Source organism: Mobula birostris, chromosome 10 (genome assembly GCF_030028105.1).
Source record: "Mobula birostris isolate sMobBir1 chromosome 10, sMobBir1.hap1, whole genome shotgun sequence".
NCBI lineage: Eukaryota > Metazoa > Chordata > Chondrichthyes > Myliobatiformes > Myliobatidae > Mobula > Mobula birostris.
The window spans coordinates 121,422,086-121,448,084 of NC_092379.1; the positions used below are offsets into that span (position 1 = coordinate 121,422,086).

Genomic DNA, 25,999 nt, shown 5'->3' on the forward strand with positions numbered 1-25,999 from the left:
AATGCAAACACTAAAGCTTGAAATGTAGATATAAAATGTATTTAATTCAAATTCTCTTTCAAATTGATATTTTAACAAGTGTTTTGTATGTTTGCTTGGTGGCAGCTAAATGTTCTTTCAGTTATTAGGAATTTACTCCATCTGCCACAATCCCTGACTGAGCTGCTTTTAAATGTATAAAGTAGTTTTCAAATATGATTAAAGATGAATTCTCACCATGCAATTCAAAGAATGTCTCGTTTACTCTAAAGAACATTACAATACTTTGGTCACTAGGTTGGGGTTGCATTGATACTAACTTTGGATTAATACTGATACCTTATACCCTGTTGTCTAACTGATTAAAGCTCCTTTGCTGCACTCATCATCTGAAATATTTTCATCTGATGCTCTATATGCTCCTGGCTTCCCAACATCAAAGTCAATGTCTTGGAGTGTTCTTGAAGAGGTTGCTCCTAACCAAAAAAGCTTCACAATTGTGCTTACATGTTCCGCTAAATAAAATCCACACTGTGAGAAATTTTGGAAATACTTTGGTTAATCAGTGTATGTGGAAATAAATAGAATTAAAGTTTCAGGTCAGTTCTAAGTTGATGTTTAGAATGCAATAATCAAAAGACTGAAACTGTGAAATGCCCACAGTAATTATAATGAGCTATGCAATAAATGAAGTGACCTTGAAGATGTATGAACTTTAGTTTCTTGTTGACATAGCAGTAAATCCTTGGCTTCTTCTCAAGTATGGTTTCTATGTTTTGTGCCTTCATTTGTGTTTTAAAACACTCTGATTTCTCAGTCTAAGACTTGCAATGGATAATTAATGTTATATTTTCCTGCAGAGTTTCAGTTTGCATAAACATACAAGCTGTCTTTATTTTCATTTTTGTCAGCACCTTTTCTGTAGTGCATTTTCAGTTAACATTGGATTAATTTTGAAAAAGGTAACAGCAGAAAGTCTTACCTTATGAGTGTTCCAGCGTATTTCCGGCATCCCAGATGTAAATTTTCATTTGGTCTGAATGAAGTTTCCATATGGGATGAGTCCTTTGTTTATTAATTCTCTTTGCTCTCTTCTAACATCACCATTTAATGCTGAATCATGTGTAAATTTTCATTAACCAATTTTTAAAAATGAATAATGGAGATTTATCATTGGTCAAGGCAGTTGAGTTTTATCTCCTTTCAGAATCAGAATCAGGTTTAATATCACTGGCATATGTCGTCAAATGTGTTAACTTTACAGCAGCAGTACAATGAAATACATGATAAGTATAGAGAAAAACCTATTACAGTTAGTGTATGTGTGTGTATGTAATAGTTAAAATAAGAAGTGCATAAGCAGAAATAAAAAGTAGTGAGGTAGTATTCATGGGTTCAATGTCCATTTAGAAATTGGATGGCAGAGGAGAAGATGCTGTTCCTGAATTACTGAGTGTGTGCCTTCAGGCTTCTGTACCTCCTTCCCAGTGGCAACAATGAGAAGAGGGCATGTCCTGGGGGTGGTGGGGGTCCATGAGGGAGGTGACTAATTTTTGAAGTTTCTTCGATCTTGTGCAGTAGCCTCCCCTATACCAGCCAGTGGTGTCGCCAGCGAGAATGCTCTTCCACAGTCCATTGTTGAAGCTTTCGAGTATTTTAGTTGACAAACCAATCTCCTCATTTCAAATGAAATATAGCTACTGTCTTGCCTTCTTTATAGCTGTATCAATATGTTAGGTCCAGGTTAGGTCCTCAGAGATATTGACACCCAGGAATTTGAAATTGCTCACACTGTCCAGTTTAGATTCCTCAATGAAGTCCACAATCAGCTCTTTGGTCTTGCTTATAAGTACAAGGTTGTTGCCACGACAGCACTCAACTAACTGGCATATCTCACTCCTTTATGCCCTTTCATCACCATCTGAAATTCTGCCAATAGTGGTTGTATCATCAGCAAATTTATAGATGGCATTTGAGCTATGTCTAGGCACATAGTCATCGGTGTAGAGAGAGTAGGAGCAGTGGGCTAAACACACGTCTCTGTGGTGTACCAGTGTTGATTGTCAGCAAGGTGGAGATGTTATTTCCAATCTGCACAGATTGAAAGTCGAGGATCCAGTTGCAGAGGGAGGTACAGATGCCTAGGTTGTGTAGCTTTTAGATCAGGACTGTAAGAATGTTGGTGTTAAATGCTGAGCTATTGCCAATAAGCAGCATCCTGATATATATGTATTGTCCAGGTGTTCCAAGGCCATTAAGGCCCTGTCTGCTGTAGACCTACTGTGGCGATAGACAAGTTGCAGTGGGCCCAGGTCCTTCCTGAGACAGGTGTCGCCTCTGGCCACGACCAACCTCTCACAGCAATTCATCACCGTAGATGTGAGTGCTACTGAACGATGATCTTTAAGGCAACTGACATTGTCTTTCTTGGGTGCCGGTGTAATTGTTGCCCTTTTGAAGCAGGTGGGAGCTTGTGACCACAGCAATGAGTGATTTCCTGCCTTTCAATAATTTGACTTGCTGCCTGTATCTTTGTCGATGGTCCTTATCCCACCTTCTGCCTGTGAGTTCCAAAAGAAACTGTTGGCATTAGGCCATTTGAAGGAAAGCACATCCTGTGCTTGTCCAGGCCTACTGTAATTCTTGACTTGCTGGGTGATGGATGCTCCTGCACCTGTCAGTACATTCCATCACTAGAGTGTGTCAAAGCCTAATCTTGCTGGGATCCATTGTGCTGGAGGAATTGCCTGATGGTCCTGCACCAAACCTTATGTAGAATCAAAACCCCTATTTCATTTCATAGGGTATTCTCTGCCTCTGGTGATGAAAACAAGTTATTTTCTCAGAATCAGGTTTAATATCTTTGGCATATGCTGTTAAATTTGTTGATTTTGCTGCAGCAGTACAGTGCAATACATAATAGAGAAAAACGTAATTGTAGTGTGTGTGTGTGTGTGTGTGTACACACACACACACACACTACAATTACGTTTATATATATGTATGTATATAAAATAAGTAGTGGAAAAATAGAAAACACTTTAATGGCTTTAATTATTTTTAACACTTTAATACACTTGAACTACTTAATATTTAATTTCCACAATCAATATTAATTTTAAAAGCTTTTAAAACTTTGTAGTGTTTGGCCCAACTTACATACATTCTGGAATATAGGGCAATGACCCTGTGTGCATGAAACCTACTTGCCATCTGAACCGTGCCTCTCCATTCTAAGTTATTGTTGGCTTTATGCTTCTGGGCCATTTAAATGTGGTAACCCTTATTCAGTACAATATGGCTCATTTGCTAGTTAGTTTTCATTCTTTGGGAATTTTCAATGCTAATGGTTCTCCAAAGGAGATGCTCAGGATATAATTTTACTCCACCAAATACCATTTTACAAAGAACATCTTGGTAAATATTTTGTTTCACTTGGTTTGTTTGTGAGGTGCTGCTGTAGATGAAATTGTCTTTATGTAATCCACCTTAAAAAAAAAACTGAGATTTCTGATCAGTGTTAAATTCCTTCTGAATATTTTCTTGTGAATCATCCTGAGACATTTCACTACATTGAAGTTTAGCTATGCTCGGTCGGATGTTGGCCTTTTTTATTATTTTTTCTTTAATTGGGTTCCTTTGGGTTTCTTTCTTTGTGTCTACCTGTAAGCAAACAAATCTCAAGGTTGTATAATTTATACATTCTTTAATAATAAATGCACTCTGAATCGTTGATATTGTATTAGTAGACTGGCCACAGTGACAGCTCCTTGGAAAGCACATTTCAATATTTTGAATTTTTACTCTATTGAAGGGGTGAAAATCCTTGCTTTTGAATCTGCTTTTGGACTGTGCCTTAATTAAGTTTTTGAATGAATTAGATTTCTAGAAAGAAAGGGTATAGACACCAGGTGAAAAATATAGGATCTATCCATTGTCAGTATAAAACAACCATATTAATTCAGAAATGCAATGGTAGCCTATCACAGATGTTTTGTTGTTATGTGGTAATTAGTGGACCATACAATGATAAAATAAATTCTATATTAAACTACAAAGCTACAGAAGTTGGGAAGGAGTAACAAGTATTTTGTGAGGCTGATATAGTGTGAGGAGTCAAGAAAGTTGGTACTTACGTATTATTCTGTTTTGTGACATATGCCTTTGGAAAGTATAAAGATATAAGCAGAGTTGGCATGGATTTGAGTTGGGAGGGTGTGCATGATTAATTTTCTAGAATTCTTTGGGAATATGACCAGTAGAATAGATGAGGGCTAACCCTTAATAGCTGTGGACATTGATAGGATGCAAAACTGGGCTGAGAAGTGGCAGATGGTGTTCAACCCCGATAAGTGTAAGGTGGTTCATTTTGGTAGGTCAAATATGATGGCAGAATATTGTGTTATAGGTAAGACTCTTGGCAGTGTGGAGGATCAGGGATCTTGGGGTCTGAGTCCATAGGACACTCAAGGCTGCTGCGCAGGTTGACTCTGTGGTTAAGAAAGCATACGGTGCATTGGCATTCATCAATCGTGGGATTGAGTTTAGGAGCTGAGAGGTAATGTTGCAGCTGTATAGGACCCTGGTCAGACCCCACTCGGAGTACTGTGCTCAGTTCTGGTCGCCTCACTATAGGAAGGATGTGGAAACCATAGAAAGGGTGCCGCGGAGATTTACAAGGATGCTGCCTGGATTGAGGAGCATGCCTTATGTGGTTGAGTGAACTTGGCCTTTTTTCCTTGGAACGACGGAGGATAAGAGGTGACCTGATAGAGGTGTATAAGATGATGAGAGGCAGAGGCTTTTTCCCAGGGCTGAAATGGCTAGCACAAGAGGGCACAGTTTTAAGGTGCTTGGAAGTAGGTACAGAGGAAATATCGGGGTAAATTTTTTACGCAGAGTGGTGTGTGCGTGGAATGGGCTGCTGGTGACGGTGGTGGAGGCAGATATGATAGGGTCTTTTAAGCGTCTCCTGGATAGGTACATGGAGCTTAGAAAAATAGAGGGCTATGGGTAACCCTAGGTAATTTCTCAGGTAAGGACATGTTTGGCACAGCTTTGTGGGCCGAAGAGCCTGTATTGTGCTGTAGGTTTTTCTATGTTTCTAACCAGTAAATGTGAAGAATTTAGATTCCTGTAAGTCCCCATGCAGGAGTTGGGGCTTATATACTCACATGAATTGAGAACTTGTTATGGGACAAAACAGTGTAAGAAGAACTGGATCTTTCTTGGCTGTCTGACATTACGGTCCCCAAAGCAAAGAACTGCTTTCTTGATTAATCTGTATATTAAAAATGGTGAATGCTGCTGTTTCCATCATTGCCTTAATTTTAGTGCCTAACATCAAGGTTTCTGCTACTGCTGTTTTCAGATGGAAATGGATCTGCCTGTTTGGAAACTGAAGTTGTTTTGTTTAGAGGCTTTACATGGGTTAGGAACAGGAAAATTAATGTAGTGAAGGGAATTAGGAATAAAAGAATAGATGTCTTAAGATTGGATGTGGTTCATTTTTGGTCCAAGATGGGGAGGAAAACAGGCTTTCCTTTTCTTAAACTTCCCATTTCTTCCTTTTCTAATTCATGCACACACATGGTAAAACTGTCCAATATTTCTGATATTAGCGCAGGAATAGCATTCCTGATCCAATCCTGCTTCTGGAATTGGGATATTTTAATTCGAGAGTATGATCACACAGCAGTGTTGGTTTTAAGACATTATTCTCTATTTCTCTGTAGTTAAGTCTTGGTTCCACTAAAACTCCATTATAAGTTTTGTTTTGAGCCTTGGAAGGTTTTCCTACCATGGTAGATGATGTATATGAAAATGTATGCAGTGACTAAGCATTGTTCGAAGGGTGGTTCAAGTTTAAGGTAGTCACTGGGCTTTCACATGCCTCCAGCTATGTGCCTGATGGATTTTTATGTTAGTCATAGACAGCACAGAAACAGATGCTTTAGCTCAACTAATCTGGGTTGACAAAGCTGTCTGTCTGAGATTGTTCTTTATGGTTTTTATTTGTCCAATATGCCTGTGTCTGGCCCACATTCCACAAAATCTTTCCTATACATACATCTGTCCAAATTTCTTTTAAATATTGTAATTGTGCTCACCTCTAGCACTTCATCTAACAGATCATTCAACATATTCAGCACCCTCTGTATGGAGAAAAAACTTGCCTCTCAGATCCCCTTTAAATGTTTTCCACCTCATCTTAGACCTATGGTCCCTTGTTTTGGATTCTCCTACCCCGGGAGAAAGTCTGTAACAATCCATCATGTCTATACCTCCCTTGATTTTATAAATCTGTAATAAGTTCACCTGTTGATATCCTCCACAAATGGATAAACAGTCCCAGTGACAAATTTGTTTGTATGATTTAGTTTGTGTCCTGCTTATATGGTGCACTCAGATGAATTGCTCTTAATTTCTACCAGTATTAATTACAAACTAATATGACTACAAACACTGGAAGGTCACTGTACCACAACTTATAGTATAGCATATAACAGCAATAGGCAGAGGGCAGAAGAGATTCACCAGAATGTTGCCTAGAATGGAGGGCTAGATTTGTGTAAGGAGAGTTTGAATAGGCTGGGCTTATTCTCACTGGAGCATAGGAGGCTAAGAGGGTGACCTTACTAGATTACTAGATTTTACTAGATTATGAGGACACTCAGTCCTTGTTTATTGTCATTTAGAAATGCATGCATTAAAAAAATCATACAATGTTCCTCAAGTATGATATCACAGAAACACAAGACAGACCAAGACCAAAACTGACAAAAACCACATAATTATAACATATAGTTACAACAGTGCAAAGCAATACCGTAATTTGATAAGAGCAGACCATGGGCACGGTAAAAAAAAGTCTCAAAGTCCCAGTAGCCCCAACATCTCATGCAGACTGTAGAAGGAAGAAGCTCTCCCTGCCATGAACTTCCAGCGCTACAAACTTGCCGAGGCGGCATCCTGGAAACACCCGACCACAGTCCGACTCTGAGTCCGTCCGAAAACTTTGAGCCTCCAACACCGAGCACTGTCTCTGCTGAGCGCTTCGACCCCGCCCCGGCCGCCAAGCAACAGGCAAAGCCTATGATCCGGGGCCTTCCCCTCCGGAGATTTCGGATCACACAGTAGCAGCGGCAGCGAAGCAGGCATTTCAGAAGTTTCACCAGATGTTCCTCTGTGCTCTCACGCCTGTCTCCATCAAATCAGAATTGTGCATGGCCTCCTACTTGACAGATTACAGATATTCATCACCGGAGAGGCCGTGCGTGCTGCATCATACTGCCATCTTCTCCTCCTCCTTAATAAAGCTTTATAAAATTGAGGGGCACAGACAGGATGGTCTTCTTCCCCCCCCCCCCAACCCTCCAAGTAAGAAGTTGAATTAGAGAGCAGAAGTTTAAGGTGAGATGGGAGAAATTTAAAGGGGACCTGGGGGGGGAGGGGAGGGAAGAGGTAAGTTATTCACACATCTGTTTATCTTGTAAGAGCTGCGCAAGGTGTGGTGGTAGAGGCAAATACACTCACGGCATTTTACAGGCATACGAATAGGTGCTTAGACATAGTGATACAGGCCTATTGCTGACATGGGATTAGCATAGATGGGCATTAGTCAGCATAGGAGAGCTGGACTGAGGTGACCCATTTCTGTGTTATGCGACTCCTACAAGAACTTTTAGGCATTGACAGTGTTATTTTAATAAGACCATAAGATATCGGAGCAGAAGCAGTCCATCCAGCCCGTTGAGTCTGCTCCACCATTCACTATTGGGCTGATCCAATTCTTCCAGTCATCTCCACTCCCCAGCCTTCTCCCCATTCCCTTTGATGTCCTGGCTAATCAAGAACCTATCTATCTCTGCCTTAAATACACCCAATGACTTGGCCTCCACAGCCTCTCAAGGCAACAAATTCCACAGATTTGCCACCCTCTGACTAACGGAATTTCTCCGCATCTCTGTTCTAAAAGGATGTCCTTCAATCCTGAAGACGAGCCCTCTTCTGCTAGACTCCCCTACCATGGGAAATAACTTTGCTATATCTAATCTGTTCAGGCCTTTTAACATTGGGAATGTTTCTATGAGATTCCCCCCTCATTCTCCTGAACTCTAATCTGTTCAGGCCTTTTAACGTTGGGAATGTTTCTATGAGATTCCCACCTCATTCTCCTGAACTCTAGGGAATACAGCCCAAGAGCTGCCAGACATTCCTCATATGGTAACCCTTTCATTCCTGGGTTTTGATGATTTAATGAGAATATATGTTGATGAAATTCATAGGGTGTTTCTCCAAATCATTTTTCATTTGTATCAGTACCTTTTCGGTAAATAAATGCATATGCAGACAATGCATCGTGTTCAACTAACTTTTGCTACTCTTGAAAGCAGTGTGCTGCAGATGTGACTGATAGAGCAAAACATACTTCAAATGTTAACTATCTTCATTAATGGTTCCTACACAGAGAACAAATCTATTAATTTATAGAATAGTATTTTACACTATTTAGTCACTATTTGTGGAATTTGTTGCCACAGGCAGCTGTGGAGGTGAGGTCGTTGGGTGTATTTAAGGCAAAGATTGACAGGTCCTTGATTGAACACAGCATCAAAGGTTACAGAGAGAAGGCCAAGGATCGGGGCTGAGGAAGGAAGAACAGGGTTGGCCATGATTGAATGGCTGAGCAGACTCAATGGGTCAAATGGCTTAATTCTGCTCTTGCGTCTTACAATCTTAAACGCGGAGGTTTTCCTGCCATTCTTTAGCCACAGAGTGGTTGATACTGCTCTGTACACTTTTCATTGAGTTGTATTGTGATGAAAATAGAATCTATGTTGCAGTTCTGCGTGCAACTCTTTAACCACTGGGATGAAAAGATTGAGGTGGGAATTAATGATGACTTGTAGCAAACAGCAGGGAGAGCCCTCTATAGTTACGTCTTATTTCATTGAAGATGTGGGAAATTAAATTGAATTAGTGATTGAATACCTCACAGCCAAGCTTAGTACTTCTGCAGGGACACCATCTATTCATAATGTTTTTCTTTGTCTTTGGGTTCATATGGTCTTTCGACAACTAATCAGTCAGGAATGGTGGGAAGTCTGGATAAGATAGTTTGCCACATAGTTTTCATCATGCATCAGGCACGATTCAGGAGTTCTTCGAAGTATTTCTTTCAGTGAATCATGACGTCAGGCTCTGCCAACTTCTGTTCTTGGTTGTCAGTTGCTTATTTGGGCCACAGATGGCCTTGATAGTATTGAATCAGATCAGAATCAGGTTTATTACCACCGGCATGTGACTGTTAACTTAGCAGCAGCAGTTCAACGCAATACTACATAATCTAGCAGAGAGAAAAAATAAAATAAAAATTAATACTAATAAATCAATTATGTATATTGAATAGATTTTAAAAAGTGCAAAAACAGAAAGACTGTATATTTTTTTAAAAAGTGAGGTAGTGTCCAAAGATTCAATGTTCATTTAGGAATCAGATGGCAGAGGTGAAGAAGCTGTTCCTGAATTGCTTCTGTACCTCCTACCTGAGGGTAACAGTGAGAAAAGGGCATGCCCTGGGTGCTGGAGGTCCTTAATAATGGACGCTGCCTTTCTGAGACACCGCTTGCTAAAGATGTCCTGGGAACTTTGTAGGCTAGTACCCAAGATGGAGCTGACTAGGTTTACAACCCACTGCAGCTTCTTTCGGTCCTGTGCAGTAGCCCCTCCCCCCATACCAGAGAGTGATGCAGCCTGTCAGAATGCTCTCCACGGTACAACTATAGAAATTTTTGAGTGTATTTGTTGACATGCCAAATCTCTTCAAACTCCTAATAAAGTATAGCCGCTGTCTTGCCTTCTTTATAACTACATCGATATGTTGGGACTAAGTTAGATCCTCTGAGATCTTGACACCCAGGAACTTGAAGCTGCTCACTCTCTCCACTTCTGATCCCTCTGGGGATTGGTATGTTTTCCTTAGTTTTACCACTCCACTAGTTGGCATACCTCACTCCTGTACGCCCTTTCGTCTCCACCTGAGATTCTACCAACAATGGTTGTATCAGCAGCAAATTTATAGATGATATTTGAGCTATACCTAGCCACAGGTATGTAGAGAGTAGAGTAATGGGCTAAGCACACACCCCTGAGGTGTGCCAGTGTTGATCGTCAGTGAAGAGGATATGTTACCACCAATCCGCACAGATTGTGGTCTTCTGGTTAGGAAGTCGAGGATCCAATTGTAGAGGGAGGTACAGAGGCCCAGGTTCTGCCGCTTCTCAATCAGGATTATGGGAATGATGGTATTAAATGCTGAGCTATAGTCGATGAACAGCATCTTGACGTTGGTGTTTGTGTTGTCCGGGTGGTGTAAAGCCGTGTGGAGAGCCATTGAGATTGTGTCTGCCATTGACCTATTGTGGCGATAGGCAAATTGCGGTGGGTCCAGGTCCTTGCTGAAGCAGGAGTTCAATCTAGTCATGACCAACGTTTCAAAATATTTCATCACTGTCGATGTGAGTGCTACCAGGCGATAATCATTAAGGAGCCCACATTATTCTTCTCAGGCACTGGTATAATTGTTGCCTTTTTGAAGCAAGTGGGAACTTCCGCCCGCAGCAGTGAGAGGTTGAAGAATCTGCACATCATGATTGTCATCAAGTTGCTGGATCTCCTGCTGGCTTCACCCACCATCCGTTCTATGACTTTCAGCAGACTGAAAAGCTTGAGCATGTAGATATTAAATAAGAGGATGTGCTGGAGCTTTTGGAAAGCATCAAGTTGGGTAAGTCACCGGGACCAGATGAGATGTACCCCAGGCTACTGTGAGAGCGAGGGAGGAGATTGCTGGGCCTCTGGCGACGATCTTTGCATCATCAATGGGGACGGAAGAGGTTCTGGAGGGTTGGAGGGTTGCGAATGTTGTTCCTTTATTCAAGAGGGGGAGTAGAGATAGCCCAGGAAATTATAGACCAGTGAGTCTTACCTCAGTGGTTGGTAAGTTGATGGAGGAGATCCTGAGAGGCAGGATTTATGAACATTTGGAGAGGTATAATATGATTTGGCGTAGTCAGCATTTCTTTGTCAAGGGCAGGTCGTGTCTTACGAGCCTGATTGAATTTTTTGAGGATGTGACTCAACAGATTGATGAAGGAAGAGCAGTAGATGTAGTGTATGTGGATTTCAGCAAGGCATTTGATAAGGTACCCCATGCAAGGCTAATTGAGAAAATAAAGAGGCATGGGATCCAAGGGGACATTGCTTTGTGGATCCAGAACTGGCTTACCCACAGTAGACAAAGAGTGGTTGTGGACGGGTCATATTCTGCATGGAAGTCAGTGACCAGTGGTGTGCCTCAGGGATCTGTTCTGGGACCCTTACTCTTCGTGATTTTTATAAATGACCTGGATGAGAAAGTGGAGGGATGGGTTAGTAAGTTTGCTCATGACACAAAGGTTGGAGGTGTTGTGGTTAGTGTGGAGGGCTGTCAGAGGTTACAGCGGGACATTGATAGGATGCAAAACTGGGCTGGGAAGTGGCAGATGGAGTTCAGCCCAGATAAGTGTGAAGTGGTTCATTTTGGGAGGTCAAATATGATGGCAGAATATAGTATTAATGGTAACACTCTTGGCAGTGTGGAGGATCAGAGGGATCTTGGAGTACAAGTCCATAGGACACTCAAAGCAGCTGCGTAGGTTGACTCTGTGGTTGGGAGGGCGTACGGTGTATTGGCCTTCATCAATCGTGGAATTGTGTTTAGAAGCCGAGAGGTAATGTTGCAGCTATATAGGACCATGGTCAGACCCCACTTGGAGTACTGTGCTCAGTTCTGGTTGCCTCACTACAGGAAGGATGTGGAAGCCATAGAAAGGGTGCAGAGAGATTTACAAGGATGTTGCCTGGATTGGGGAGCATGCCTTATGAGAATAGGTTGAGTGAACTCAGCCTTTTCTCCTTGGAGCGACAGAGGATGAGAGGTGACCTGATGGAGGTGTATAAGATGATGAGAGACATTGATCGTGTGGATAGTCAGAGGCTTTTTCCCAGAGCTGAAATAGTTGCCACAAGAGCATTCAGGTTTAAGGTGCTAGGGAGTAGGTACAGAGGAGATGTCAGGGATAAGTTTTTTACTCAGGTGGTAAGTGCGTGGAATGGGCTGCCAGCAATTGTGGTGGAGGTGGATATGATAGGGTCTTTTAAGAGACATTTAGATAGGTATATGGAGCTTAGAAAAATAGAGGGCTATGGGTAAGCCTAGTAATTTCTAAGGTAGGGACATGTTTGGCACAACTTTGTGGGCTGAAGGGCCTGTATTGTGCTGTTGTATTTCAATGTTCCTATAGATTACAGATATTCTATTGGACCTTTCCCTTCAGGTACTTGTGTAGATGTTCATTTTTCCTTGAGATATAGTGGAGCTTCTAATGCTGAAATGCTTTACAGTTGCAGTTTATAAAATCCTACATATTCTAGCCATTCTCATCAAATAAATTCAGATTCCTAGTATTTTCATGAATCGTAATTATGGTGCATGTCCAGTCGGACATTGTCAGGTGCAATGGCTCATTTTTTGCTGGGAGTAGTCAGGTTATGTGTGAATTTGTACCATAATACATACCCTTTCTTGACCTCCTTGATGCCTTTGGCTCAATCAGTTGGGCCATCCTTCTCAAATATGGCTGCCAGCAGAAATTCTTGACCTTAAGTTTGTATCATGATGCCATGCAGGCCTTGATTCTAACCAATGAGGTCCAAAAAGGCAGCTTCATTTTCCAAGCATCATCTCCAATCTTTTTTTCCATATTGCTGTACCTATGGCAGGGTTCCCAATAGAGTAGAATCAACTTTCAGGACTGGTGGGAAATGATTCAATGTCCAGTACTGACCTGCATGATTCAGCCCAACCCATTGCCAAAATTTGCAAGTCCTGGTCTGACTTAATTTATTGAACTGGACTGGAAGCAAGTTATTTATGAACTCAAGGAATGCCTAAGTAAGAAGGTTGTTCCTTAGCTTCGCACTTTGTTCCCACTGATCGGTCTTTGTAACAGCAATGTGGTATGCTCTTTGCAGGTTTGGCAAAAGTTGTCATTTAAGTGTAGCCAACAGTAAGGCAAGTGCATGATTAAATCTGTTGTAATTGCAAGGATAGTATGGTACTGGTTTAGTTTGTTGAATTACCTGTAGACAATAGCCAGAAAGCCTATTGTGAAGTCCCCAGGCCTTTGCATACGCTAAGAGCCAAATGAAATGCATATAATCTCCAAGCCTTGAGACAAGTAGTTTCCCAACATGACAGAGGTCTTAATTTTGTAATATAAAGAAAGGCAAGACTTTGCAACATACCTTTGCTCATGCTGAATGAAATCAAGCAAATTAATGGTTGAGAAAATTGCCTGGAATAATGTACAAATGCTGTTGTCATCTCTATCTGCTGTTGAGTGATGCTTCAAAGTATAAAACAAAACAAAATGAACTATTTGTAAAACAAGATGGTTTGCTTTGGAATTGTCAGCTTGCGACTGAAACAAAACAAATTCCGTCATTGGAAACTGAACTGTATCAAGCATACATCTATAAATGTAGATCTGTTTGTGTTATTTAATCATTCTTTACTCTTATTTCCTGCTTCGGTAATTACTGTGAAAATAATTCCTTCCAGCTGCAACATGGTACCAGCATTATACATGACTTTATGCTGAAATCACACTGGTCCTGGTCCTCTGTAATTTTAGTGGGATTTTAATATTGTTTCATTTTGCTGTGTTAAATGTTTACATAGGATAATTATTGTAATCTAAGTTCACTAGACATAAATGTGAGTGAGGGATTTGACATTTCTGAACCTAATCCAAATTTTTGGATTAAATTTCAGCTTCACCATTTAACTTCAGCCATTCACCTGCAAAACTTGCATTTAAATTGTATTCTTCATGCCTGCAAAGTTCCTCTGGGCACCTCAGTGAATTACTCTTAGTGCAGGCAAAGTTGTTTGAACAAAATGGCAGTCATAGTTTGCGCAAGTCCTACAGATAATATTGATAAATGACTCGGTAATCTGTTACTTGATGTAGGTATATAGATAAATATTGGCAGCAAGGTTCTTTCTCATTTACAAATGCTATCGCCTGAACCTTAAGTCTCATTTTGATCTTTCAAAAACTAATCACCATGTTAATCATTCACTCAGAATTACAAAGTTGAATTGGCTAGATTTTGTTCAATTATTCCCACCCCAACCCCAACCAACCAGATGGATTGTGAGCAAAAATGATTGGCTCAGTAAAGTGCTAAAGGTATAGAAAAAGGCATCATACTTCATTGTGTGCAACTGGATATCATACAGGGAATGAATAAGTAATGAGGGGAATACAAACCTGGGATTGCTGTCTTCATGTAAAGTATTTGAGGTAAGTATCTGTGTATTTTATTTCTTGCCTGTTTTTGTGCTTTAGTAACAAACTTTATTGGAGTCACTTAGAAAGAATCCATAGTATATTTTCAATAATTTGGGGAAATTAATGGGGATCCTGCTACTAAGCGATGTTTATTGAAGATGTTCACCATATTAGCAGTTAAGATTCTTTCTTGACTCTTTTCAAATCTTCTAACAAAATTTTTTCTTTTTTTTTTTGCAGATACCATAGTGAAAAGATGACACTGAGTTACTCAGAGTATCTAGCTCACCGCCAGCACCACCACTACCAGAATGGCATTGCACACCCTCTACCATCGTACAACCATTATTCCTGACAATGACTTGCATGACCAGTCACTTGATCTTTCAGCAGACCTCTTCCCCGGGGACCCTTCCCCTTCCTGGTCTAGCTATCTCTATTACTGTACCATTTTATGATGATAGTTTCCGTTGCCATAGTGACATACAGCTGTTTCGTTGATGTCAATTTGGCAACGGGTGAAACATTATATTTTTATTCAGCACAGTTTTTTAAAAAATTCCAATGAAATTGTCACTTTTGCTTTTTGCATTCCCAAATTTTCTTTAATCTGTGGATAAATGGAAGGAGAGTTGAGTTTGTTTTGTGCTCCAGATTCCAGGAACAAGAATTTTCAGGGTTATCTCTTTGCTCAATTACATTTCTTCATTGAGCAGATAAAACTCTTTAGTTTTCTTTAAGGTTGATTCAGATGCTCTAAATGAGTTTAAAAATCATTATAACATTACTGCTTTTGATTTGCATCAAATTCCTTAAACTAATCATTTTAGTATAAATTTTTAAACTTCTCTTTCATGTTTAAAATGCAGCCTTTAAATTGCAATTACGAAACATGCTGGTTAATCCTGAGTGTATGTGAGAGCATCAGCTGCTTGTGCTCAGCTTTGCACTTTGATTCTGTTACAGTCAACAAAGCCAAATGTGTACACTGAGTACAACTGGAGGCCAGTATTTAACACCAGTGATCAGATTATTTTCTCCCTAGCTAAATAGGAAAGGGCTAAATTGAATTCCTGAAATATCATATTATACTTATGTATATGCAGAGGGCTCATGATAAAAACTATTCCTCGGAGCTATCCATGGTTGAATATCTATTAAGTATATTTGCCAGATAGCACATAATCATAAGATGCTTCACGTTCACCTACTTTTGAATATAAATATTCGTCAGTTGTATTTTCCCTCGAGGGGAAAAGGTAACCATTTTTAATATATCATCATGCTGCTGCAGAATTATCTGAATTTTTCCTTTCAAAAGGAATTCTGAATTGAAATTTGATTTATGGTTTAAAAAGTGTGATTATGCATTACTATCGTAACACTGTGAAAGCATTCTTGTTTTTTGGGTCTCCATTCTCTTGCTGTTTTATTTCTCCTCGAAGAATGAGGGTAAAATATCATGTGGTAGATGTTTTTTATTGAATAAGTTTACCACCACCAGAGACCATTTATCCATACATGAGGTGCTCCCTTTGGAATAACTCCTATTTTGTTGTTTTGAATAGCTTCAATTAAATATAATTGAATTTTGGAGTTCTCTTTTACTCAACAAACCTAGATGGACACATCTAAAATATCACTAAACTTCTTAACTCTATATCATTCTTTGTTCATTGTGGCTCGGCAGTGCAGCATAGTAGTAAGCTTTCTCCTTTAAAACACAATTTTACCACTCTGTTTCTGACTGAATCGCCAGAGAAAACAGATTTTTTTGAATTTGCTTCTAGGAAAGCATAAACATTGATTTAGCCTTTTCCAATAATTAGCCAGGCTGTGACAATTCTTTGGTTCTAGTACATGTAGTCTTTGAGTAAAACAAACATGGTTTGCGTTGAGTTTAATTATAGATAATTGACTAACATTTTCCTATTCTCTACATTCTGAACAGTGATTGCATTAGTCAGTGTGTACATTAGCAATTATACGAAGAAAAGAATTAAGACAAGTGACTGGGCTGTCATGGTGCTATAACTCAGGGAAGCATTAAAATGCACAGTATTTTATGCAACCTGAGGCTGCCAACACATTTTGTAAACACAATATTTTGCTCAGGCACTTATGGTCAGTGTTAGAGGTTTATATTAAGAGAATTTATTAAGTTATTTCAAATTTTCTGACTAAGGTGAACTTTTTGAAGAACCCAATATTTCCAGATGCAAAATAAAAGTAGGAAATGTTTGTAATACTTTCCATTTTCTGCATTCTTACTTTGGATTTCCAGCTTTTGGACAGATAAATATGAGTTATTTTCAATTCCTTTTCTCAAAATATAGGCAGTTTTGAACAGATTACATGTATAAAATTTAACAACACAGTATTACTTTGCTAAGCCTTATGTTTGTCTGCTCTCCTTTTAAGAAAATAAAAATTTGTATCTCTTCAGGGAAAAAGGGTGCAGACAACTACCTAAATTAAATGTTTAGATCTGGCATAAGCAGGACTATTACTGGTACCAAAGGACATATTTCTCTTGCCCTGAAAGATTCGATTAACTACTCAATTTTTCTTTGAGATTTTCGTTAAAGCATTATTGAAACAAATCAAATTTGAGGACTACAGCTGTAAGAATTCTTAACAAGTCTTTAAATTTTTAGCCTTTAATATGACTTTTTTTTAAAGATCCTTGTACTCAGAATTATATATTTGAGCCTTAAAGTCAATATGGCATTCTTCTGAAGATTTTTTAAGATTTGGCTGTATTGATGAAGATCAGCTAAGTTTCAAGGACTCTTTTGTCAAAACTGTCTTCATCTAATTTCACCTTTGATAACTGTTGGAATAAACCATGAGTTCTGCTTTTGAATATGCCAGTGGGCAATTTAAATAAAGTTTCAGGCATTGAATGGTAGGGCTTTCAGACAGTGAATGAAGTTTTGTCTTTATGCTGTGAAAGAGGGCTCAGTATGTTAAGTTGCCGTTTTCGTTGACTCCTTCCATTAGTCACAATGAAAGAATTTTAAGGGTTGTGCATCCACAGTAACACCAAAAGCAATTGTTTAAATTTCACTTGTGTTGCCTTAATTTTGACACAAATAGCACAAAACTGAACAATCTTTTTGGCTGCCAAGTGGAACTTAGTTTACTGAATTTCTATAAACATCATGTCTATCATCTCGGCATGCTCATCCTTTCCCTGAGCTCTCTACTAGTTTTTGGGGGGGGGGGGGGGGAGAAAAAATGGTGCTATACGACTCTGAATAGGTCACGTGACTGGTCATGCTGACTCCGAGTTCATATCGGAATAATCTTGATATATGCAGATATTATACAAAACTTTATTACCAGTGTAATAATGATGAAAACAAATATATAAAATCCTGCAGCCTTGCAAGGACGAGGTCAGCAATACTTCCCTGCATGGCATGGTGGAATGGGACATATCTTGTCGTGTGTAGCTATAGGAGCATGACAGTATGTTCATGCTGGTCAATTTTTTCCTTTGAGAAAATGAATAAATCGAAGCATTAGATATTTAATATTTTTATGGGGCTGTTACATTAAATGCCACCTCTTAAACATGTTCACTTTTTATATACTGTTGTGCAGTAGAGGTTACATCGTGTTGTCGTTCAGACTGAACCAAAGATGCCTCCAGCCATGATCTAATGCTGCTGTGAATTAAACCTGCTTTCCAGTCCTTCAAGGTACTGCAGGAGATTTTAATAATTTGTTTTTTTATTTTTGTACAATTTGTAACTGGTTTTGCTAGTAGTATTGATTCAATTAAGTTTAATTTGAAGATTCTCACTGAGCACTGTTGAACATTGATGACTGGTAACTTTGCCATGTGGTGGCTGTATCGAAGAAGCCCACTTGTGTGCCTCTCAGACCTAAGGGTTTCTTTAATCTGTATCTTAGAGACCAGCAGGAAATCTTTATACAAAGATGTGTTTAATTATTTTTGCCATTGTTGTTTGAACTCTTGTTTCTTAATTTTACTCTGGACCCAGTAACTACACTGGTTGTTAATCGCACTGAGAGAGCGAGAGAGTTGTATCAAACTTTTCTAACACGTATGACAGTTTTTGTACATTGAAGTCAATTCTTTTCTGAATTTTTGGATCTAGTTTCTAAGTTATTTTAGTGTTTTTTTTATATGTTAAAACAAAATGAGTTAACACTGTCACCAGCAGACTGATTTACCTACTGATGATACAGTGATGCTGGGATAACAACTACCTGGTGTAGCTTGTACCCAAAAATGTTTTCATTGTTAGTAATTGTTGAATAATGGCACCACAGTATATGTGAAGAACTCCCTTTCATTATGACTAGATCCTCTTCCACATTTAAAATTTTACAATTACTATTAGTGTTATGATTGTTGAAATGGGCATTTATAGTATGGTTGTAAGTCAGTGTGGGGGGGGTCTTTATTACAAAATGATCAGTGGGTCTGTGAGACATGGATTGTGGAACAATGTAGTAGTTTTAACACTATTGTTACATTTTAAACCATTTACATTTTAAACCCAATAAAATATTAATAAGTAATTGGTCTCATTGGTACACAGAATGAAATGAGTGTTTCACGTGCCGAATGTATACTATACTAGTTTTGGACAGATTCAAGAAAAATCTCACAATATTGTGGGTTTAGATGGTTAGAAATGCAATTTTTTGACTGAATGGAATTTATTTTTAAATGTTATGCAATGGGTGACGGTGGAGGTAACAGGCACTGAAATTATTTCCACTCAAGTTGGGAGAGATACCACTTCATAAAGTATGAACAGTACTAGTGGATCGAATGGACTTCCAGTCAAGGGAGACTGTTTGCCAATGCTCTGTGAAGGGAAACCACCTACAATCAGAACAAACTGAATTCCAGAATCTACAGAAATCTACAGTGAATTTTTCTAAGCTGAAGATTATTTGAGGAGGGAGGGTGAATCAATAAGGATATTTAGTGAAATATGTGGGGCATTTTCCCCACACTGTTTTTTATCAATAAAAATGCCAATAAAAGCACATACAAGTGTTGTAATGAATGACTGTATTGAAATTTTGTTAATTATACATATTTCTCCTCGGTAACCCACCAATGGCTTCAAAATACATTCACAGTTTGTGCTGCTCGTAATTTACAATGGTGTAGAATTTAGTTCATCAACTGTCTTTGAGTGCAGAATATTTTGAAATGAATTGTCATTGAAGCTATGTTAGCTGTCTGTGATGCATATCCCCTGAAAACTTTCTAAGTACCATCTGGATCCCCAGTAATCCTGAGTACGTCAAAACCAGAAGTATAACAAAGCTAATTTAGATCACATCAGAGTGCTGCCCTTTTTGAAGTAAGTAAAAAAAAACACAATGATTTACAGAAAGGTCATAGTTGTGCAAATGATTTTTTTAATTTTGTTATCTATTTTGATGTAGATTTCACTTGGGGGTGGGGGGGGGAGAATGTAGATTCTGGAAACCTGAAGTGCAGCAGGAAGAACTCTTGTCAGGCAGCACTGACGAAGAGAAATGGTTAATACTTCAGATCAATGTGCTTCCATTGAACTTTCATCTGTTCTGATGAAAGGTCATTGATTGAATCATTCTCTCTCTCTCTCTCTCTCTCTCTCTCTCTCTATATGCTGGCTGATCTGAGTATTCTGTGCATTTTCTATTTTTGTTTGAGATGAAGCTTCAGTTATTCATCTTTTTCAGGACCTGTGTATCACCAGAAAGAACCCCCTGAAAAGATGTTGAATCACTATCCTGAATCAGAGCAGTCCTTCTGCTGTTCTTGGGGTGGGAGCTTCAAAGTTCAAAGTAAATTTATTAATAATATCACTGTCTGCTATCTTGAGATTGATTTTCTTGCAGGTATTCACAGTAGCACAGAGAAATACAATCGAATCAGTGAAATACTACACACAAACACAGACTGACAAACAGCTAATTTGCAAAGTAAGCCAAATGAGCATTGGTTGTTTGTCACTTTTCGTGTATAATGTTTTACTGATTCTATTTTTGACATTAAATCCAAGATTTATATTCTAAGTTCTAAGTAAATTTATTATCAAACTACATATACATCACCATATACAACCCTGAGATTGATTTTCTTGTGGGCATTCACAATAAAGACAAGAAACAAATTACAATCAATGGAAGACCACACCCAACATGATGGATAAACAACCGGAGTGCAAAAGACAACAAACTCTGCAAATATTTATTATTATTTATTTATAAGTACTAAATATTGATAACGAGATGAAGTGTCCCTGAAAGTGAGTCCATAAGTTGTAGGACCTGTTCAGTGGTGGGGTGAGAGAAGTTATCCTCTCTGCTTCAAGGTCCTGATGGCTGAGGGGTAAGAACTGTTCCTGAGCCTGTTTGTGTGGGTCCTGAGGCTCCTGTATCTCCTTCCTGGTGGCAGCATCGAGATGAGAGCATGGTTTGAATGGTGGGGGAACAATGGATGCTGCTTTCCTGCGACAGCATTCCACATAGATGTGCTCAATGGTAGGGGATGGGGAGCTTTAACCGTGATGGACTGGGCTGTATCCACCTCTTTTTGTAGGCTTTTTCTGTTCAAGGGCATTGTTGTTTCCATACCAGACCATGATGCAACTAGTCAAAATACTCTAACCACCCATCTATAGAAGTTCATCAAAGTTTTAGGTGGCATGCTGAATCTTCAAAAAACCTATGAGAATGTAGAGGTGCTGCCGTACTTTCTTTGTAAAGGTACATTTCCCAGTCCAAATTATATCTATTTTGACAGAAAGCTGCAGGTGGATTTCTTTGTGCCTGAAACCCATGCCTTCCTCGGTGACTTTGAGATGCTACAAGAGATGTCCAGGTGAACAAGTGCAATACTTTTTGTAGATGGTGTACACTGTGTGGAAATGACTGTTTAGGGTGGTGAATGAAATGCTGGTTAAGTGGGTATGGAGTCACTAGTTTTTGGAGTTGCACTGATCAATGAAAGTGGATGTGTCTTATAGATGATGGATGTCAGAATGAGGCTCACTTGCTATAAAAGACCTAGCCTCTGATCTCCGTGTCACAGCTGTAGTCTTCCCCAGTTACTTAGCCGGTAGTTAAACACCAGTAAGCACACAATAGTATGGAAGATTGCCCAGGTATGTCCTGCTTCTAAAAAAGACATACAGTTTTGCTCATGACAAACCAGTGCAGTGGCTCCTTCACTTTAAAAGCTCTGCCATACAGGTTTCCAAGAGGTGCAGCTAGTTCGGGCATGAATTTAACCTGCGGCTCTGGTGTTTGCTGCCTGAACATGGAGTCTTTGTTGTATTCGGTGCTCAGGGCTTTTTGATATGTGGAAGGGAGTTCTCCTGGCTGAATGTAACAGAGCCTCTGATGGCGGAGAATTTCAATGAAAATACCACTGAATGTTGAGGTTAAACTACCAGAATATTTATCGTCTGGAACTTCTGACAAAAGAGCATGGACAATAGGAGAAAGGGAAAGAGGAGGGGGCCCAGGGGAAGTAATAGGCAAGTCTGAAGAAGTGAGAGGTCAGAGGGGGTTGGGAAACTTCTTCACCGGAAGGAGAAATCGATATTCATACTATCAGGTTGAAGGGTATCCAGGCAGAATATAAGGTGTTGCTCCTTTACCATGTTGGAATAGGAATGGGAATTAAAATGTTTGACACTGGGAAGTCCTGCTTGCAGCCAGTGATGCAGAAGTGCTCAACAAAGCTGTCCCCCAATTTATGACGGGTCTCACCAATACAGAGGCTGCAGTGGGAACACCGGACACAATATATTAACCCAGCACATCTGCAGGTGAAGTGTTGCCTCACCTGCAAGGACTATTTGGGGCCCTGAATGGAGGTGTCAGAGATGGACCAAGTGAACTTAAGGGTAGGGTGGAAGTTAGAGCCAAAATTGATAACATTGATGAGCTCAGCATGTGTGCATGAAGCAACACCAATGAGTTCAGGAGTATAATCGGGGAAGGCTTCGAACATAGATTGTTCTATATAGCTGATGAATAGGCAAGCATAGCTGGGACCTATGTGATTGCCCTTGGCTACCCTTCAAGTTTGCAAAAAATGGGAATCTAAATCATTGACGTAACATTAAAAGAAGCACTGACACTTGTGGAACACGGCTGCCAACCAGAAAAGGCCCCCCCCCCACCTTTTTTTCCTTTTTTTTCACCTCCTTCCAGTTAGCTAATCTATCCATGGTAGTATCTTTCCTATGATACCATGGACTTTTGTTAAGCAGTCTCATATGAGGCACCTTGTCAAAGGCCTTCAGAAAAACTCAGTATACAACATCCACTGACTTACATTTGTCTATCCTGCTTGTTTTTTCCTCAAGGACTTCCAACAGATTTGTCAGGCAAGATATTCCCATAAAGGAACCATGCTAACTGGTTTATTATGTGCCTCCAAGTACTCTGAAACTTCATCCTTAATAATGGACTCTAACATCTTTCTAACCTTTGAAGTCAGGCTAACTGGCCTAAAATTTCCTTTTGTCTGCCTCTCTCCCTTATTAAAGAGTGGAGTGACCTTTGCAGTTTTCCAGTCCTCCAAAAGCATTGCAGAATCTAGTGGTTTCTGAAAGATCATTACCAACGGCTCCACAGTCTCTTCAGCTACTCCTTTCAGAACCATGGGGTGTAGTCCATCCGGTCCAGGTCATTCATCTACCTTCAGACCTTTCAGCTTCCCAAGCATCTTCTCTTTAGTAACAGTAACTACACTCACTTCTGCCCCCTGACACTCCAATCTCTAGCATACTGCTAGTAAATTCCACAGTGAAGAATTGCAAAATACTGATCAAGTTTCTCTGCCATTTATTTGTCTCCCATTACTATCTTTCCGGTGTCATTTTCCAGTGGTCCGATATCCACTCTTACTTCTCTTTTACTTTTTATATACAGTATATGAAAAAAAATTTTGGTGTTGTCTTTTATATTATCGGGCGCTATGGTAATGTAGCGGTTGCTCTGATGCTATTAGTTTGTAGAAGATGTCAGTTGGATAATTTGTCTCCTGATGGAAACAGGGAGTGGGTACGTGGCCAAGTGGTTAAGGCATTGGACTAGTGACCTGAAGGTCGTGAGTTCAAGCCCCAGCCAAGGGAACGTGTTGTGTCCTTGAGCAAGGCACTTAACCACACAGTGCTCTGCGACGACACTGGTGCCAAACTGTATGGGTCCTAATGCCCTTCCCTTGGACAACATTGGTGTCGTGGAGAGGAGAGACTTGCAGCATGGGCAACTGCCGGTCTTCCATACAACCTTGCCCAGGCCTGCGTCCTGGAGAGTGAAGACTTTCAAGTCTCGCAAGACTAACGGATTACAGCTCGGGACATCGGAGTTCAGAATTCATTTCCAGCGTTACCTGTAAGGTGATTGTATGTTCTCCCCATGGAGTATCACAAGACAAAGGAGCAGAAGTAGGCCATTCAGCCCATCAAGTCTGCTCTGCCACTCCATGAGCTAAGCTATTCTCCCATCTAGTTCCAATTTCTGGCTTTTTCCCCATATCCCTTGATACCCTGACTAATTAGATACCTATCAATCTCCTCCTTAAACACCCTCAATGATCAGGCCTCCACGGCTGTATGTGGCAATGAATTCCATAAATCCACGACCCTCTGGCTAAAAAAAAATACTTCTCATCTCTGTTTTAAATGGGTACTCTCTAATTCTAAGACTGTGGCTTCTTGTCCTGGACTCGCCCACCAAGGGAAACAGACTTCCCACATCTACTCTGTCCAACCCTTTCAACATTCAAAATGTTTCCATGAGATCCCCTCTCATTCTTCTATACTCTAAGGCCCTGCATTCCAGGAATCATCCTCATAAATCTTCTCTGAACTCTCTCCAACATCAGTACATCCCTTCTAAGATAGGGGGCCCAAAACAGCACACAGTATTCCAAATGAGGTCTCACCAGTGCCCCATAGAGCCTCATCAACACCTTACTCTTACACACTATTCCTCTTGAAATGAATGCCAACATAGCTTTCCTTACTGCTGATCCAACCTGGTGATTAACCTTTAGGGTATCCTGCACAAGGACCCCCCAAGTTCCTTTGCACTTCCGGTTTTTGAATTTTCTCCCCATCTAAATAATAATCTGTGGTACATTTCTCAACATTGTATCTCGTCTGCCATTTCTTTGCCCACTCTCCTAAACTGACCAAGTCTCTCTGCAACCTTTCTGTTTCTTCAACACTTCCTGCTCCTCCACCTATCTTGGTGTCATCCGCAAACTTAGCCACAAAACCATTTAATCCATAATCTAAATCATCGAGATACATTGTAAAAAGAAGCGGCCCCAATACCGACCCCTGTGGAACACCACTAGTAACCGGCAACCAATCAGAATAGGATCCCTTTATTGCCACCCTTTGCTTTCGGCCTATCAGCCAATGCTCCACCCATTTCAATATCTTTCCTGTAATTCCATGAGCTGTCATCTTATTAAGCAGCCTCTTATGCTGCACCTTATCGAAGGCCTTTTGAAAATCCAAATACACAACATCCACAGCCTCTCCCTTGTCAATCTTAATTGAGATTACCTCAAAAAATTCCAATAGGTTGGTGAGGCAGAATCTTCCCTTCATGAAACTATGCTGGCTTTGGCCTATCTTGTCATGCACCTCAAGGTATTTCATAACCTCATTCTTGAGGATCGACTCCAATAACTTTCCAACTACCGATGTCAGACTAATAGGTCTTTTTGCTGCCTCCCTCCTTTCTTAAACAGCGGAACTATATTTGCAATCTTCCAGTCCTCCAGAACCATGCCAGAGTCTATTGATTCCTGGAATTTCATTTCCAATGCCTCCACAATCTCCAAAGCCACCTCCTTCAGAAACTGTGGGTGTACCTCATCCGGTCCGGGAGACTTATCTATTCTTATTCCACTTACCTTCCCAAGCACTTTCTCTCTCGTAATCTTGACTGTACCTAATTCTATTCCCTGAGACCTCTGGCTATCAGGTATGTTGCTAATGTCTTCCACTGTGAAGACCGATGCAAAATACTCATTCAGTTCCTCTGCCATCTCTTTGTTACCCATTATAATTTCTTCAGCATCATTTTCAATTGGTCTTATATCTACCTGTGTCACTCTTTTACTCTTCATATATTTTTTAAAAACTCTTAGTATCCTTTTTATGTTAATTGCCAAATTCCATTCATAATTCATCTTTTCTTTCCTAATGACTTTCTTAGTTTCCTTCTGTAAGTTTTTAAAAGTGGTCCAGTCCGCAGTTTTCCCACTAATTTTTGCTTCCTTATATGCCGTCTCTTTTGCTTTTATTTTAGCCTTAACCTCTCTCGTTAGCCACATTTGTGCCATTTTTCCAATCATGATTTTCTTTTTTCTTGGAATATATTTTTCCTGCACTTTCCTTATTTCTTGTAGGAATTTCATCCAATTCTGCTCTACCATCCCTCCACCTAGCTTACTTTTCCAATCGACTTGGGCCAGTTTCTCTCTCATACCACTGTAATTTCCTTTGTTCCACTGAAATATCGATACACCTGATATCAGCTTCTCCTTTTCAAATTTGAAACTGAACTCAATCATATTATGATCACAACTTCCAAAAGGT

General features: G+C 39.9%; 1 protein-coding gene across 1 annotated transcript in view; it reads left to right on the plus strand.

The window, feature by feature from the left end:
- Positions 1 to 19,410, plus strand: part of LOC140204290 (nuclear protein AMMECR1-like) — a 97,420-nt gene extending 78,010 nt beyond the window's left edge. Inside the window, exon 7 of the mRNA XM_072270886.1 lies at positions 14,622 to 19,410. Coding sequence (XP_072126987.1) covers positions 14,622 to 14,736 — 115 coding nt within the window. The 3' untranslated portion in view covers positions 14,737 to 19,410. The remainder of the gene's footprint in view (positions 1 to 14,621) is intronic.
- The last annotated feature ends 6,589 nt before the right edge of the window (positions 19,411 to 25,999 follow it).